The 15,728-nt window shown below is 34.3% G+C and overlaps 1 protein-coding gene across 5 annotated transcripts in view; it reads right to left on the bottom strand.

Annotated features, from left to right (window-relative positions):
- Positions 1-423: 423 nt before the first annotated feature.
- The window catches only part of LOC124643126 (heterogeneous nuclear ribonucleoprotein L-like), a 441,770-nt gene continuing 426,465 nt past the window's right edge, over positions 424-15,728 (bottom strand). Inside the window, exons 7-16 of one of the 5 annotated variants that reach the window (XM_047181991.1) lie at positions 13,570-13,662; positions 11,485-11,564; positions 10,355-10,450; positions 9,818-9,946; positions 9,150-9,271; positions 8,524-8,674; positions 7,826-7,944; positions 7,014-7,102; positions 5,111-5,267; positions 424-2,265 (exon numbers count right to left, since the gene is read on the bottom strand). In XM_047181991.1, coding sequence (XP_047037947.1) covers positions 2,262-2,265; positions 5,111-5,267; positions 7,014-7,102; positions 7,826-7,944; positions 8,524-8,674; positions 9,150-9,271; positions 9,818-9,946; positions 10,355-10,450; positions 11,485-11,564; positions 13,570-13,662 — 1,040 coding nt within the window. In that variant the 3' untranslated portion in view covers positions 424-2,261. The remainder of the gene's footprint in view (positions 2,266-5,110; positions 5,268-7,013; positions 7,103-7,825; positions 7,945-8,523; positions 8,675-9,149; positions 9,272-9,817; positions 9,947-10,354; positions 10,451-11,484; positions 11,565-13,569; positions 13,663-15,728) is intronic. The other 4 variants (XM_047181992.1, XM_047181993.1, XM_047181994.1 and 1 more) reach the window with 4 other exon arrangements.

Genomic DNA, 15,728 nt, shown 5'->3' with positions numbered 1-15,728 from the left:
AATTTATTGAAGTTAAATTGAGCAATTTCTTATATTTCCAAGCAGAAGTTTTGTTTACCATATTGAAAGTAGGGTTGCAAATGCAAAAAAAACTCCCCGATTTCAGGGAGAAATATGATATGAATTTAATTTTATTAAGATGTAATTTAGTAGTTTAATTGACAAGAGTTTATATAGCAATAGCTCGTTTAGTTATAAATTGAATAAAAAAATATTCAGACAAAAAAAGGTTTATAGTTTTATGTGGGTAAGTAAGATGTACAGTCGCCTTCACAAGTTTTACAAAACAATTAGAAATTGGTTTGCAAATCTGTGTCACCGTGTTTTTATATGAAAAAAGGACGTAAGTACTCTCTATTTGTGAGAGATTTACGCCCTTCTTCACGTGAATAGAATGGTAGTGTTCAGAAATGAAAGAGTTTGTTGTGTTGACATGTATTTTAATGTTTATCATGTAACTACAAGACCTAATTCCAATAAAATGTAGGCTAAAAATGAAAATAAAATACAATATATTCACTGTGCCACTGTGCTGATTCTCGTGTCTCGTAAAGCATCTTTTAGCGATATTACGCGAATAGACAGTAAAAGTGACAGCTGTCAAATTGTACATAATATATTATTAGAATTCATTTTTCTGTCAATTTTATTGTCTATACCATGTGTAATAATGATAACTGCGTTCATTTGAGTAGAATAGTGTCATTCCGTCAGTACAACAACCTAAATATAAAACATTGAGAATTAAAAAAAAAACAATATTTTTTTTATTATATTATTTTCTCTGTACATTCAACACAAAAGAGATAAGCTATCACGACATAGAGGTCCTAATACTAGAACATTTAGTATTTTTCCATTTCAAAATATTTCTAGAGAAAAAGATATGCATCTATTTACCTGATAACATTAATTCAACTATATTAGGACTAGTCGAATGCTTGCTATAACACTGTTTATGTAATTTGACATTAGTAATTGTACACTAGAAGGTTCGCAAAGGAATTTAAAGTAAAGGATACTAAGTTTTTCTATCATAAACAGTTATATAGACGAGCTACCACAAGGTCACACCATACAAACATCTATTCCTAGACACAAAAACAAAAAAAGTGTTTTTTTTTTTCCAAACAGCGCGATTATGGTGTCTCCAATATCATCTGTCCTTATGTCTAAATCCTTGTGCAAGGCTTATTACTCAAATTTTAAGTCGAATCATCGCTATATTTTTAAGAAAATTTTTAGAAAACTTTACTGTTTCATTTTTTCCCACTAATCGAATATAATTGACATTGCAATGACACTTACTACTAAACCTAAAGAGTGCTAAACTATTTCTTACATTTAGATACTTTTGGTTCTTAAAAAATTTTCAAATGGTCGATAGATCGCCACTACGAACAAAATTGGTGCAAACTTAAGAAACAAGCACATAAGCGTGGTCTATTAAAAACCAAAAATAAAACAAATTTTCTATAATATACCTCAGTTTTTTTATTTCTTGTACATTTCACAACTGTCACGTTATACAAAACAACCAAGTTTTAGATAAATTACAAATACGCGCGGACATTATTTTCTTTGTCCGTTCGCGCGTCAAGAAAAGGGAACAAGAAAGGAAACTAAGTACTGTTTCAACAATACTCACAAACTAATATCATTTATTTTTCACTAAAACTCCTCACTAAATCGGGAAACCGTGCCATTTTCAACGCTCGTCACAATTTCGCCAAGTCGATTTTTTGAGGAAGAAAACAGCACTGGTAAAATAATAAGTAACTAAAAGCTAATTAATCAAATTAAATGGGAATATTACTTAATCGATACCTAAACCGCTAAGTCCATAAACGAAATGCAGACGCATTCAACGGAGCATCGCTCCCCACTAAACAAAATAAACAGAAAAACAAAGAAAAAAAAACATGGAAATGTAATAATGTGTAATAATATGAAAAAAACATGTTACTGTGTCTAAAATTATATTAAGAAAACTAACTGTTAATGTCTTTATAAGAGTGATCTAGATCACAAATTGTAAAAATAAGGAATTATTTCAAAATGTTGCCGTTACGAAAAATTCGCCCGCGTCCCAATTTGAGTGGTAACTTTCCAAATATAGGTTAATATGAATGCGGGTGAATTTTTCGTTGTTTTTTTTTTTTTGTTACGGCAACCCCACCCCCGCACTCGTAGTGGTGTGGCTGTGTGTGTGTGTGCCGTCCGTCTTGATATGTGTGTGTGTGTGCGCCACCTCATCGCCGTTAGCTAGAAGCAAATAGTTTCAAGTGAGTAATGAATGTTTGCCAGTTTCAACGTTCTGTCCGAAATATAGGGGAAGGTTCTACTTTAAGGGAGATTAAAGATTTGAAAAGTGTCAAGTAAAATTACTCAGAAAAAAAAACAAAAAAATGTATGTCAACTATACGTAATAGGAAAACCTGTGAGATGTTCAGTACCTAACCGAATGTTTTGTCAACCAACGAGTAGAAAAAAGGTGTAAAAAATAAAATAGAAAAGTAAAAGAACACTAATTAAAAAAAAAAAACTAAAAATTGAGCAAAAACTGTGACTAAGTGAAAAAGACATGTAGTATTAAGTGTTTTTTTATACAACTCTCTAATATTATTATTTGTCACTGTGATATGTAGTTTCGAAGCATATAATACACATACGGACGTACGCTAGACGTAACTTAAAAAGAAATTGACATTTCCGATCGGACAAGCGACTGTACAATCGGGCACAACAGGCTTAAAATCTTACAACAATATATTATTTTACTCTACAAATCTAAGTCAGCGTATTTTAAGTACAAATCTATCTTTATTAAGCTTAAAAGCATTGTGTCATCACACAAAATACATCAGATGTTGTGCACGAGTGTACAAGAGATATACAATTATACATATCTACATGTATATATAGCTGTTTATAAATTGACATAGCACATAATACGCTTTTATTATCCACAAAGATATGTCATTCCTCTCAGTAGATACATTTAATAACTATTTTCACTACTTGCTGGCGCGATATTTAATTACATGGATCAAAAATACCACAATATGATTAAACTACTTCTGAAGCAAATTATTGTACTTCTTTATTATACGGGTACTTCATACTTTAAGTAAAATAAACATGTAATTCTATGGTTAAAATATGATAGAAAAAATCATAATGACAATAATATTTCATTTGCCAAATATTTTACGCGCAGTTTTTACCCTTCAAGACGTATTTGAAATATTTATAGCAAATGTTTGGGGGGGCAAAAACATACCGAAAATGCGAAAATAATACACCGCATGTGAAAATTAAATCTCGCGCCAACAATAAAATGGAAATAAACTAATAATAAATCTTCTTAAACATTTAACACTGCCTTTTTATATCCACTCATTTAATATTATAAATTTTTTTTATTGAACATGACACTTGAGTACTCGATTGTACTTTTATAACAAATAGCTGCTGGATTAATTTTGGAGTTTTTTTCTGTGAGAAAACATGAAATATATTTTCGAATATAATCAACAATTACTAAATACTTTTATAATTATTTAGTAAATTAGTGCCGTCTTTTGGACAAAAAAGATAACTTTGCTCCAATATTAAGCCCAGCAGTGGACCGATGCAAAATATTTTTAACAGCACTTTTGCATTATGTATATACAACAGTATTCTCTTTATATATATGTTTATATATTTAAAGTTCTTACGTTCTCAATAGACTTTGGCTTGATTTTTGGCTTAGATAAGTCAAGTAACGAAAAGCAGGATTTGATTAAAAAATAAATAAACTTTTTTTTTGTTAGTTACGTCAAATTTGTTGTCATATAAGAAGAAGTTTTTTAAGAAAGTTTTTGGTTTCTTTAGAAAATCTTTTAAAATTATCGAATTTAAAACTTTTAGGAAATTATGTGTACAATCTTTTACTATAAGAATAGAGAATATTTTTTCATCAAAATAATTTACTGATCAAAATATAGCAATGCAAAGAATTAAAAAAACTGTAATATAATGGAATTGGAAGGTATTTAATAGGTCTACAAACTTTGTCGAGGTATTTTTTTAAAATTGAATTCATTTTACCATTTACAAGGCACAATAACATAAAGTGGGGTATCACTGTTTTATTAAAAGTCAAATTATTGGTGAGTAAACAGATTTTTATACAACGTATGAATTTATATTTTTATTGATTCATTTATTGCTATATTTTGATCTATTTTAAGACTGTAAAAGCTGACATCTCTATATTTATACTCCAAAAATAATGTCATGAAAAGACTTTTAAGGTAAACATAATTCATTTTAAAAGTGATACTGTGTTTAGACAAGTTGGAATCAGAAGCATACATACAAAAGTATAATTTTTCCAATTTTTTCACCACATTTCAAATAAAAATTCATCATTTCTGTACAGCAAAATCGAAAACCTGAACGTGTTTCTATTTTAAAAGCAGAAAATAGTACATAAATTTTGAAAATCCCCAACCTGTCGAAACTCACTTTTATTAAAAAAAACAAGCAAATATAGAGATGATCAATATTAAAATCTATGGTCCCTACTATCGAAGATAGAAGATAGAAAAAACATCGATATTCCGATAGGAAATCATTTCCAAAAAACCTTAAAACCGGGTCAGTCTGAAATATTATGCAATAGAATTTTGACTAGAAAGAGAAATAAATACAAGCCTATTTAAAAATATTTGAAAGCTTACATCAACTTTCACTAGGCCGACATATAAAAAAAATATATAATTTTTCAAAAAAATAAAAAAAAAACAATGGCAGGAAATCGTGATATTGAGAATCATTAATATTGACTAAATATTTGCCCCTAACTACTTTGTGCAGACAAATACTCGCATAAACTACAAATAACAGATAAACTTAACATAATTTTTTTATCCACGCTGGTAACACTTAATCTTTGGCTTGCCAACAACGAAAATACACAATACAACCCCAGGGTTGCCATTTAAAATATCATTCCGATACAATTGGTCCGTCACCTCTAAAAAAAATGTACATGTCTTTTTAAACACTTGATATTTATAATAATCTTTCTTTCCTATACATTATAGAATTTATTTCTTACTAGTATTCGTGTTCTGCCATTCCATTGTTTTGGCCTTGTCTCTGGTTATTTTGATCCTGGTTCTGATTTTGACTCTTATTTGGATTCTGGCCTTTACCCTGGCCGATTTGTCGTGACGATGAGAAACAAAGCTTCATTACGAACGGGAATTTTGCACCTGAAATTGTTTAATTCATTAAATTAGTACAAACAGTAATATATGTTTTGCTATGATAAAAGAATGGTGATGAATACATTTTTGTTCTCCGTTATTTGAAGTTATCTTGGTTGATTGAAACTAGGAAGTCTGACAACAAACGGAGAAAGGATATAGGGGAATACGTAAAGGGTCCATGTAAAGCACAGATCTAATAAAACGGCTCCTCTTCTCTCGCATCAACCTCTTGTATGTCGGTAATTATAATACAACAATAGAAAATCCATCGTGTCTCGCGTATATGATAAGAAGGGTAGATGATTTCTATAAAAAAAAAAAAAAAACAGTCCTATCTCCAAGTGCGGGTAGGCCACTCTGTTTTATCCTCGATTGCTTGGGCCATGTCTTCATAATGGTTTCACCAGTGGGACTAATACTACTATAATACCATAGTATTATAATACTTTATTGTATATGTACTAATACCATACTAATACATAACCATACCATACCATACTATAGTTCGGCCATTCAGAGAATGCGTTCCTGACACGTCGCGATTGAACTGACGACGTAACTTTGCAATGGCGTTGCAGTTACGATAAAAATATTTTTGCTGGTTGTTTACCGTTTTAACAATTGAGGAGCATTAAAACAACATTATTATATCAATAATCAATGAATGTAGTTACGTCGTCAGTTCAATCGCGACGTGTCAGGAACGCATTCTCTGAATGGCCGAACTATAATACATAATAATACCATATACAATATAGTAGTACTATAATACCATAGCTGCGGGTGTGGTGCCATACCACAAACCATGCGGCACCTTCTATGCTGCCCACTATGCCCCGACAGCTGCATAGTGGAGGACCTTTACAACGCTACTGACAATGCCGTATGCGTAGCGAAATATTGGGCCCCCAAAATTTAAGTTGCCATCGACTCGCCAAGAAGAAGAAGAAAAATACCATAGTACCTTCGTAATACCTCCGGAGGTATTTTAATACTATGGTATTTTTTGAGGCGTTTTTTGGTAGGTCCAATATTTAGAAATATTGTAATAATCCCCTGAATACGGAAGACTTTATAAAGATGACAAAATCTATGTATTTCTATTAATATAAAAAAGAAAAACTGAAAAGTTTGCTTGAACGCGCTTATTTCAAGAGTTATTGGTCCGATCTGGAAAATTATTTCAGTTATCTAGCACATTTGTCAAGAAAGGCTGGCTTCCTTTTTATTATTTTTATGTTATTTCAATACCATACCTCACATATGTATATCCAACTGTGGGCAGGCCACTTTATCTCCGATCAATAAGGATAACTATATTCTTTTTAGGGCCCTATGAATAATAAGTCCCACTTTTCTAATTTCTATAGCTGCGTCTACACTAGGAGAGCCGAGCACGAGCGGAGCACGAGCCGAACACAATTCGTCTAGTGTGGACCAACTTACAAGCCTCTAACGAGCGCGCAAGAGCATTTCGTTCGTGCTCGGCTGCGTTCCGCCTGTTGTCGGTTTTTGACGAACACAAAGGGATTTGCTAACAGTGATCGTTGTAGGTTCGTTGTACGTCCGCACTTGACGCCGCGAACGACGAGCCGAGAACGGCTCCGCTTGTGCTTCGCTCGTGCTCGGTTTGTCTAGCGTAGACCCACCTTATGGTATTGCAATACCTCTTTTAGGTCCCAAGTACTGCTCAGAAGCCCCCGAATATAGGAGACTTTATAAAAGTATATCAATAGTTAGTAAATTTACCTGGGTGTTGTATGGTCGCGTGGTTGCAGGCCATGATTGCCATGACGGACTGCGATATGTTCTGGAACTCCATGAGCCCTGATGACGATCTGGAACATTTTGGCAAGCATAACGTTAATAAAAAAAAATAGGGAAAATTTTTAGGTAAAACTAAAACCAGCAAAATGATTAGATTTGGGTAAAGTAGTTGCTTGTGTATTTTGTATGTCCGGGTTTAGAATCTCGTAGCTAAGTCAAAGAAAAGATTATCCAACGGCTGGCACAGTCGGTCCATGGATGGGTGACCATCTTCTCTCGGCAAGTTCATCCATGTTTCGGAAACACGTTATATTGGTTGGTGCCGGCTTTGGCTGTCATTTTCTGTGTGAACATCTTTGTCAGACATTACGGGTAATCAGAAGCCAGAAAATCTGAAAACCAGTCTTGCTAAGGGATATGTGGGTCCTAAAATAACCACGTCATGGAGGTCACATAGGCAATCCCACTACCAGTTATATAAGAATTACAATGTTGTTTAGCGACCTTTGGATTTCTGATTGCTAAGTTACTTTTGCAACTTGAGTGTTAAGCTACTTTTGAAGTTTTAGAATGGGAAGGGAAGATTGACGTTTATGTTGTCAAATATTTTATTGACTCTACGCTGTGCAGCAGTTTTGGTTAGACTTGTTAAAAGTGAATGAAGGAAAACATGAACCTGAACATTACCAGTCCACCTTGTGCAAGAGTCGTGATTAAAGGTCATTCCTTCTCCGTGTAAGAGGAGGCCACGGCCCAGCAGCAGTATAAAATGATGATGATGATGAAGTACTGACCTCTCGCTCTTGAGCGGGAACTTGGAGATGGTGTGCGGCGGCGTGACGCCGTAGTCCTTGAACACCTGCAGCAGCTGCTCGTCCGACACGTCCGGCGGGGTGTTGAAGAAGTGCAGCACCTGGAACAGTAGGCAATATATTGAAATACCAGTAGTTTAAGGGAAATGCCATTAGGTTATGAGGAATGGTGATAGTAAAATGAAAAGCTGTTCAATGATGAGAAATAAATATGATCTTTGTGAGTTAGGAAATAACCCTACTACTTGTACTAAACGCGTAGGTTAATTTGGCAAGTTCAGTGTATGTATGTCTTAATTTTTTTGGTTTTGATGATATTTGGCACTACTTGGCAGTAATATAACTTGTAGATTATATCCGGGTGCGGGAATTAGTGACCGCCGGAAACTAGTGTATTCATAAATTGGTGTTGTTTGGTGAACAAGTTTACCTGGACGAAAACTATATATTTATTCAAGGTCGAGAAATGAAAACTCTTCTTCCTAGTCTACTAAGGCTAAGTTTACCGACAGCATAAATGTCAGTTTTCTTAAAAAAACTGTTTAATATGAATTTTCAGGTTAAAATAAATAGTTGTTTTCAGAAAAGTGGACGTTTATGTTGTCAGTGAACTTGGGCCTAAGTCTTTTTGGTCTACTTGGTCTACTAGACCTCTTAATAAAAATTCCTCAGACCCTTACCTTAGAAGGCGGCTGTATTCTGTTCTTGTGTATGGAGGCGGGCGTGAGGAAGCGGTTGTTCTTGTTGCCGACGTAGTCCTTGAACGAGGGACTCTTGTCGGGCAGAGGGTACGGGTTCATCACCTCTGATAGGTACGCTTGTTTTGAGAAACTGGAATCAGAGAAGTATGGTTAAGTAGCGAACACTCAAAAAATGACATTTGAACATCTTTGGCAGTAGTTAGGGGTAGTCAGAAGCCAGAAAATCTGACGACAAGATTTATTAAGAGATATCAGGTGCCCAAGTGACTAGGTAGAAGATGTCAGATAGGCAACCGCTGTATAACACTGGTATGCAGCTGCATCCCATATTGCCGTAAGACCGATGTATGGGAATAAGGAAATATAGTACACAGAACATATAGTACCTAATATTACAAAACTTTCGAATTTGTTTGCTCAGACAGGTAAATTAGCTTTATATTCAGCAACTTATCTGAGTCCGATTTCAAAAGAAAAACTGTGTTGGATAGCCTATTTATTGAGGTAGGTAGGTCTTTTTTCCGGGATGCGAAGTAGTTCTTCCGGGTCGTGGCTGAAACCACAAGGAACTAGTTGTTAAATAAGTGTGAATATTGAATACTCACGCCAATGTGAGTGTGTAGTCTCCGACGGTCACGTTGTTGAGGTTCTGAACGCATCTCTCGACTGAGACGCCGTCGCCCATTTGTACCATAGCCGTGCCTTCTTTCGTCTTCAGGAATTTTATCTGAAATTGACATCGTAAAAATTAGTTTTTGGTTACAGTTGGTGGGAATATTATACTTTTAATACTTTACTACTATAATACTTTTGTTTGGCTATTTATTATAATATTGTGTAGTATGTTAAATCGCTTTGACATCTTCACGATCATCTTCATGATTCTAATGACATTTTAATAGTATTTCTTAATATCGAACTGAAAAATTTAAATTACCAGTAAAATAAAAAATAAATAATATATAAAAGTTCCATAGTTACACCTATGTAACAAAACACATTTCTGGGGAGTTCTGAAAAATCACCTAGTGAACAGTGAAAGTTCTTATCACGCAATCTGTACTAATATAATGAAGAAGAAATATATTTTTTTGTCTGTTTGAACCCTGAATGCTCCGAAACTATTGAACAGATTTGTAAATTCTTTCATTGTTAGAATACTTTTCCAGAGTAACACAGGCTTCGTTTTATCCCGGTAAGGCCAGGTATTTTGATTTTGATTTTTAAGGACTTCTATAGTTTAAAGTCAGATAGTAAAGAAAGTTTTACTTACTCTAACAACGTTTCCGTAGAGACAGCACAGGTTGAAGAGGCGGTCAGCATTCACCGTCTGAGGGTCGAGCCCGTACACCATCATGACGGCGCCCTGCTGCGGGGGGCCGCCCTGCGCCAGCAGGGGACACTTTAGTCATACCAGACAATACATGTGGTTGCTTTACATTGTGAGTTTGAGGTCGGAAGGAGTGAGTTTGAAGTTGGAAGAAGTGAGTTTGAATTTGAAGGAATGAGTTTGAATTTGGAAGATAAGTTTAGATTCAGATGAAATCGTATTCAAATGGCTTTGTATTTCAATTAAGAAGAAATTAAGACAATGTTTTTTTTTGCAATTAGAAGAAACTCTTTCCCTCTAATTTTTGAATGTTTTGAATCAAATGAATTTACATTAGTTTATTAGCAAAATTGTGGTTCAGAAAAATAATTTAAATATTTAACTTTACTCCACATCACAGAGTAGATTACAGACAACCGTACAAAGCTCGTAAATATTCCATTGCAGGGGTTGCAGAGACCCCAACCGGGATATAATTACCTGATTCTGTGGCGGCATGGAGGGGTGATGCATGGGTGGGGGAGGGACGAACCCCTCGCCGCCGTAGCCTTCTGGACCGTAGCCACGACCATCACGCTGGAACATTATAAGTACATTTTTTTACAATTTGGTATAGGTTTACTAAGGTTTGATTAACTCTTGAAGAAGTTCTGGTTCTTGAATTTTTATTGCAGAAAGAATTTTGCAGCATTCTTCTTTGATGAAATCATTTATAAAAAGCCAAAATATACAGAATCAATTATGCTCACAATTATAATTTGCAAATTATATGATCAAAGAGTCAGTCTCATTTCCGGTGGATTTCAATAACCTATTTATCTTTTAATTTGCTTAGGTACTACAGATTTCAATTTTACATTACTTGTATGGATCCAGTATCAAAATTATATCTCTAGTTAATCAACAGACATATAGGTTCACCACACAAATCCACCGTTAGTGTAAACAATAGACAGTACTTAACTGTCCTCAGCATCAAAATAATCATTAATACGAATAAATCTTATTGCTTCCATCATCAATTAAGTAAATGGAAACGGTCCTGTTGACGCCATAAATACGATTCGCGTTCGATAACAATATCAATTAATACGAACCGATTCCATTTCGTTATTCATTACTTTCAATTTGATTCCGTATAAAATATGAGCAAATTATTCGATTCAGCTTTTATCTTTGGTACAGGGAAATAGAAAATTTTGATCTTGCTTTAGGGTGTAATTAAAATTATTACATTTAAAGACCAGTTGTCTCATATGGTTTTGCTGAAGTCAAGACTCGCAAATAAAATATCGCGTTTTCTATAAAATATTAGTTTTTTACACAAATCTCATCTGGTTCGATTTAAAAAATATTTCAATGTAGTCTAGCCCATTTACTGAGGAAAGCTGTAATAGGTGACAACCATGTCTATGAAGTAATTCAAGACGCAAGCGAGAAACAGCTAAACTATTATTATAAAAGGATTTGATTGTTTCCAAAGGCTTCGAAACTACTGGAAAAATACTGTCGGGAAGCTAGACTTTTCTCGGATAACACAAGTTCTATTTTATTCAGACACGGGCAGTTGCCCTGGGAATAGGCAATAATAAAAGAAGTAATATAATTACCGGATGATGTGGTGGTGGAGGCCCATGTCTGTCTTTCATCATCCCTGGAGGAGGCGGCCCGCCGCTGCCGTAGTCCATATCTGGAAATCAATGCAGTTTCTTATTAGTAGTTGTAGGTAATAAGGTAATGACATGAAAAGGAAGAACTGATTGTATAATGAAAGTATTCATAGTTTTCAAGGCATATTTGAGGGAGAAATTAGACAAAAAAGGACACATCTTTACGATTAATGATTAAGACATTATTTCCAGTAGAGTAAGGTAGGTGGAAAGTCTATTTAAACAAGAAACCCATCCTAAATATAAAGATACAGGGACATTTAAATATTATACCTGATGTTTAGAGATATGCCAGATACATTGCTACAAATTCATGGAAGTTAAAGTCCCGTACCTCTATCTATGTATTCTTAATGGTCAGTCATTTTACAGAGCCCGATATATTTTCACACTAATCTTCACCACTAAATAAGTATCCAGCAAGGAGTGGTAGGTACATAAATCTTAAAGACTTATGATTACTGTTATAAATGCGAAAGTAACTATGTATCCGGCTTTCACACCAAAACAATTGAAGCGAACAATTTTTATGACATTTGGTACACGGATGGTCTAGTGCCTGAGAAAGGTCATAGGCCACTTTTTATCCAGGTGCGGGAAGTAGTTTCCAGAGGACACGGGCAGGATCGTGGGATACATTATTTCTTACTCCTGATATCATCTTAAATCTAAGAAGGAACACCAATTCTTCTCCACAACAGTGCTTTCAAGATGCTGTGCCATTCTCTATAAACACAAGTGCTACATGCAGGGTAGGTAACAAATGAAAGTCAGTGTTGTCAACAATGTATTTTATTGTATTTATGTGTTTTACAATAATATCAAAGTAATGTATGGTAAGTATGACTATATGAATGACGAAGCCAAGACATGAACCGACAATGATGAAAAAATAGTCAGTAATATCGTTATTTCTGATGTTACCAAGTGAAATAATGTAATAATCGATTCCTTAATTACCATTGGAAAGATAGTGCTAGACTATAAATCAATATCGATTGTCTCAACTCTATAAATAGACTGAAACTTACAGGCCTAAACTTTCATGACGTAGTAAAGAAATTGCCGATATCAAGGCTCAGCTTCGTCAATATAACTTATGTATGTAATAAGTAAGATATAATAAACTATTAATAAATAATGTCTTATCAATTTTAAATGTGTACAGTGATGTAGATTTGCTGAAATGAATATACGACTTATCTTAATTACGAGTAAATAATCAGGGAAACACAAAACGGATATTTTTGTGAATTTCATTGACAAAGCCATTTCAAAAACTTAGTGATACATGCTTTGTAAAATATAATCGGTAATGTGAAAGTACTAGTCTGGGTTGTGTAAAAGAATGAATATTAAAAAATATTTAGTTTTCTTATGCGTCGATGAAGTAAATGAAAGAATACAGTTGAATGTTTAGTGTATTGCTGACAATTTGTGATTAAATAGACATAGAAGTTACTGGGATAACAATATTAGTCCACGACATTTTAGTAGCTAACATACAAACAAGCTTATTGAAGATATGTTTGAATTTTGTTAACGAATCAAGACAGTCTAAATTCAATTTAATGAATTTGATGATCATCTTCAAATAAGTTTGTTATTAAATAGGGTAACTCCTGTACATACAGAATTGCCTTTAAAATTAACTGTAATTAACATAATATATTATGTAACTCAATTCTCACATACAGAAGTTGTAACTAAAGCCTCGTATTGATGGTAAACATTTGTATGGCAACAGTTGATCAACATTGTTGGCGAGCTATGAGAGTGTTGCTCCGGCCGAGAAATCGCAACTGCCACTATTAACTCTACAACACGCAATGTTGCCAACAACTCAGCAACACGTTGACACAACTTTGTTGATAAACAAAAAATTACCAAGAATACGTGGCTTAAAAATCATGCTATCGTCCATATAAATCACGTCTAAATCACATTCGTGTAAGTTCAACGGGAAAGTTAGCTTGTTTTACACATCCAAACGGGTTTTAAGGTCCAATCGGGGTCTATACACACCGTTCTGCGAATGCTCGCAGGAATGTTGACTGTGCTGGCTGCTGGTGTCTTCGCAGCAGGATCTGGTGGAAGCCTGGGCGTTGGTCGACGCATCTGTTGATGAGCCGGGTTATCAATCCCAATCTTTTGGTATCCCATGTGTCGGTTTCATGTATGTCGTTCTTGAATTTGTGATGTTAATTTGTTATTTGTGTATTCGAAGAGAGGTTGAAATGCTTTCATTGTTTTCTGTGTTAAAATTTTCGTAGTGGTCTCAATTTAAAAATGGAAACGAAATAAAAGCTGCGCTTTTAACCAATTCTGTATCTTTTTCAAACCTTTTTAAAGTTGCGGAGCGCCAATTACGAGCGTAAAAGTTTTTAAAAATTTCACGGCCAATATTCGCAGCACCAAAAATGTTCAAATTCAACATTAATGCACTTTAAATTCGACATTAACCCCATTACCGGATATCAATAAACATTTTATGGGGCGCCATTACGCGCGTAATTGTTTAAAAGCGTTCCGTTTTACTCGTGGTCGACGCATACAACCGTATCGTAATATAATAATACGTATTTTAATGTTCTTGCTAATGTCAAATTTGTGTTTGCTGTTTATGGCGATATTATGAATACCTTTATGTTTTGTTGGGTCAGGAATATCAAAATGGGAAAGATTAAGTACTTAAGAGCAATGCAAAGTGAATCTTTGGGTGCAAACATATAATGCTTTAAGCATATAATACTCGAGTGTTTAGAACCGTGTAATCTATATTTGGCAAAGTGGCAAACAAAGAAACACCTTACTTGGGTCATAAAACATATTCATTCCCAAGAAGCCGTTTATTTCACATTACCTTATTCTCAAGGAATAAAGGAACTATTTAAGCTATATCTATCGTGTTTTACCCAAAAACAATGCCCAAAAATGGTGCCGTTAGACACAATAAAATAAAACAAAATATTTCAGTAAATATGGAATGCTTTGCCAGGTATAATATTTTCCAATTCCACTGTGTCCACATTCGCTGTGTGCCGAGACAATTTTTATTTCAGTTTAAATAAAGCTGCGTTCGGACGAAAATTCTAAGTGACAACCTACAATTGTGTCGCAAGTCCAGAAAGTATTCTAAATCCAATTTAGAATTTTGTTAAGGAGTAAAGGTAATGTGTAGCGGCAAGTTAAAAAAAAAAACAGAAGAGTTACGTTTTAACTAGCACCTTACCAATTTTATAATTACGATGTTAACTTAGTCTGTGTCCCCCTGCGCTAAAACGGCTGAACCAATTGAAATTAAATTTGACAAGACTTATAGAGACAAGGATAGAGTACTATCCGGCTGACAGGGCTAGTTAACTCGAAGTGAAAACCTAAAGTACTCAATATAATAAATTCCATTTCTCGCATTCAAAATCAAGTACAAATTAAGACCCCATCTGAACAAACCGTACCCTATGCATGTCAACCAACACCGGTGGATGAAAAAAAGGGGAATAAGCATTGTATCATTCATATTTAAACGCCATAGAAGCAGGTGTGAGTAAAAACCTCTCCATCCATCGTGTATTTTAGGAGGGTACTGTTAAATAGGGATCAGGATTTATACAACATCGTTTGTCTGTCAATCTGTAGTAATAAATTGGGGTCGATTTGTATTTTGTTTGTTTGTATGCGACACTTCTTGAAAAAAATTACTATGATTTCTTTATTTATGTAATATTTTATTTTTGCACAACATCATCCTTCCTGTCATTATCTCAATTTCTTTTTTTGGTGAGGCGCAGTATGTCTTCTGTAACCCCACTTGTCTGTCTGTTATTTTTGTATAATATCAAAGATTAGAGGATGTTTAAAACCACGCTATGGTCCTTAAAATGTAAAAAGAAGCAAAATACAATAATAAGATTCTAAACATAAGTCCACCGCTTCTTTTTCCAGTACAAACGGTTTTTGGAGTCTATTTATGTAGACTTGCCAAAGTTCAAATTTTCTATTAGTTAGTTTCTTAAACAAATGTTTCATGGGTCGCAGATTCCTAAACTGTTATAGGTTCTCAGAATTGCCGATGCCAGCAAAACCATGGGGTAAAGCCAATTCTTGATAAAAACAAGACGAGATAAACAATAGAATATTAGATTAGCTCAGTGATTTCTTCACGTTTCGTTATACGAATGCGT

This window comes from Helicoverpa zea, chromosome 26 (assembly GCF_022581195.2).
Source record: "Helicoverpa zea isolate HzStark_Cry1AcR chromosome 26, ilHelZeax1.1, whole genome shotgun sequence".
Classification (NCBI taxonomy): Eukaryota; Metazoa; Arthropoda; class Insecta; order Lepidoptera; family Noctuidae; genus Helicoverpa; species Helicoverpa zea.
Note: the sequence above shows the minus strand (reverse complement) of the source record. Positions and strands in the feature narration are given on the sequence as shown.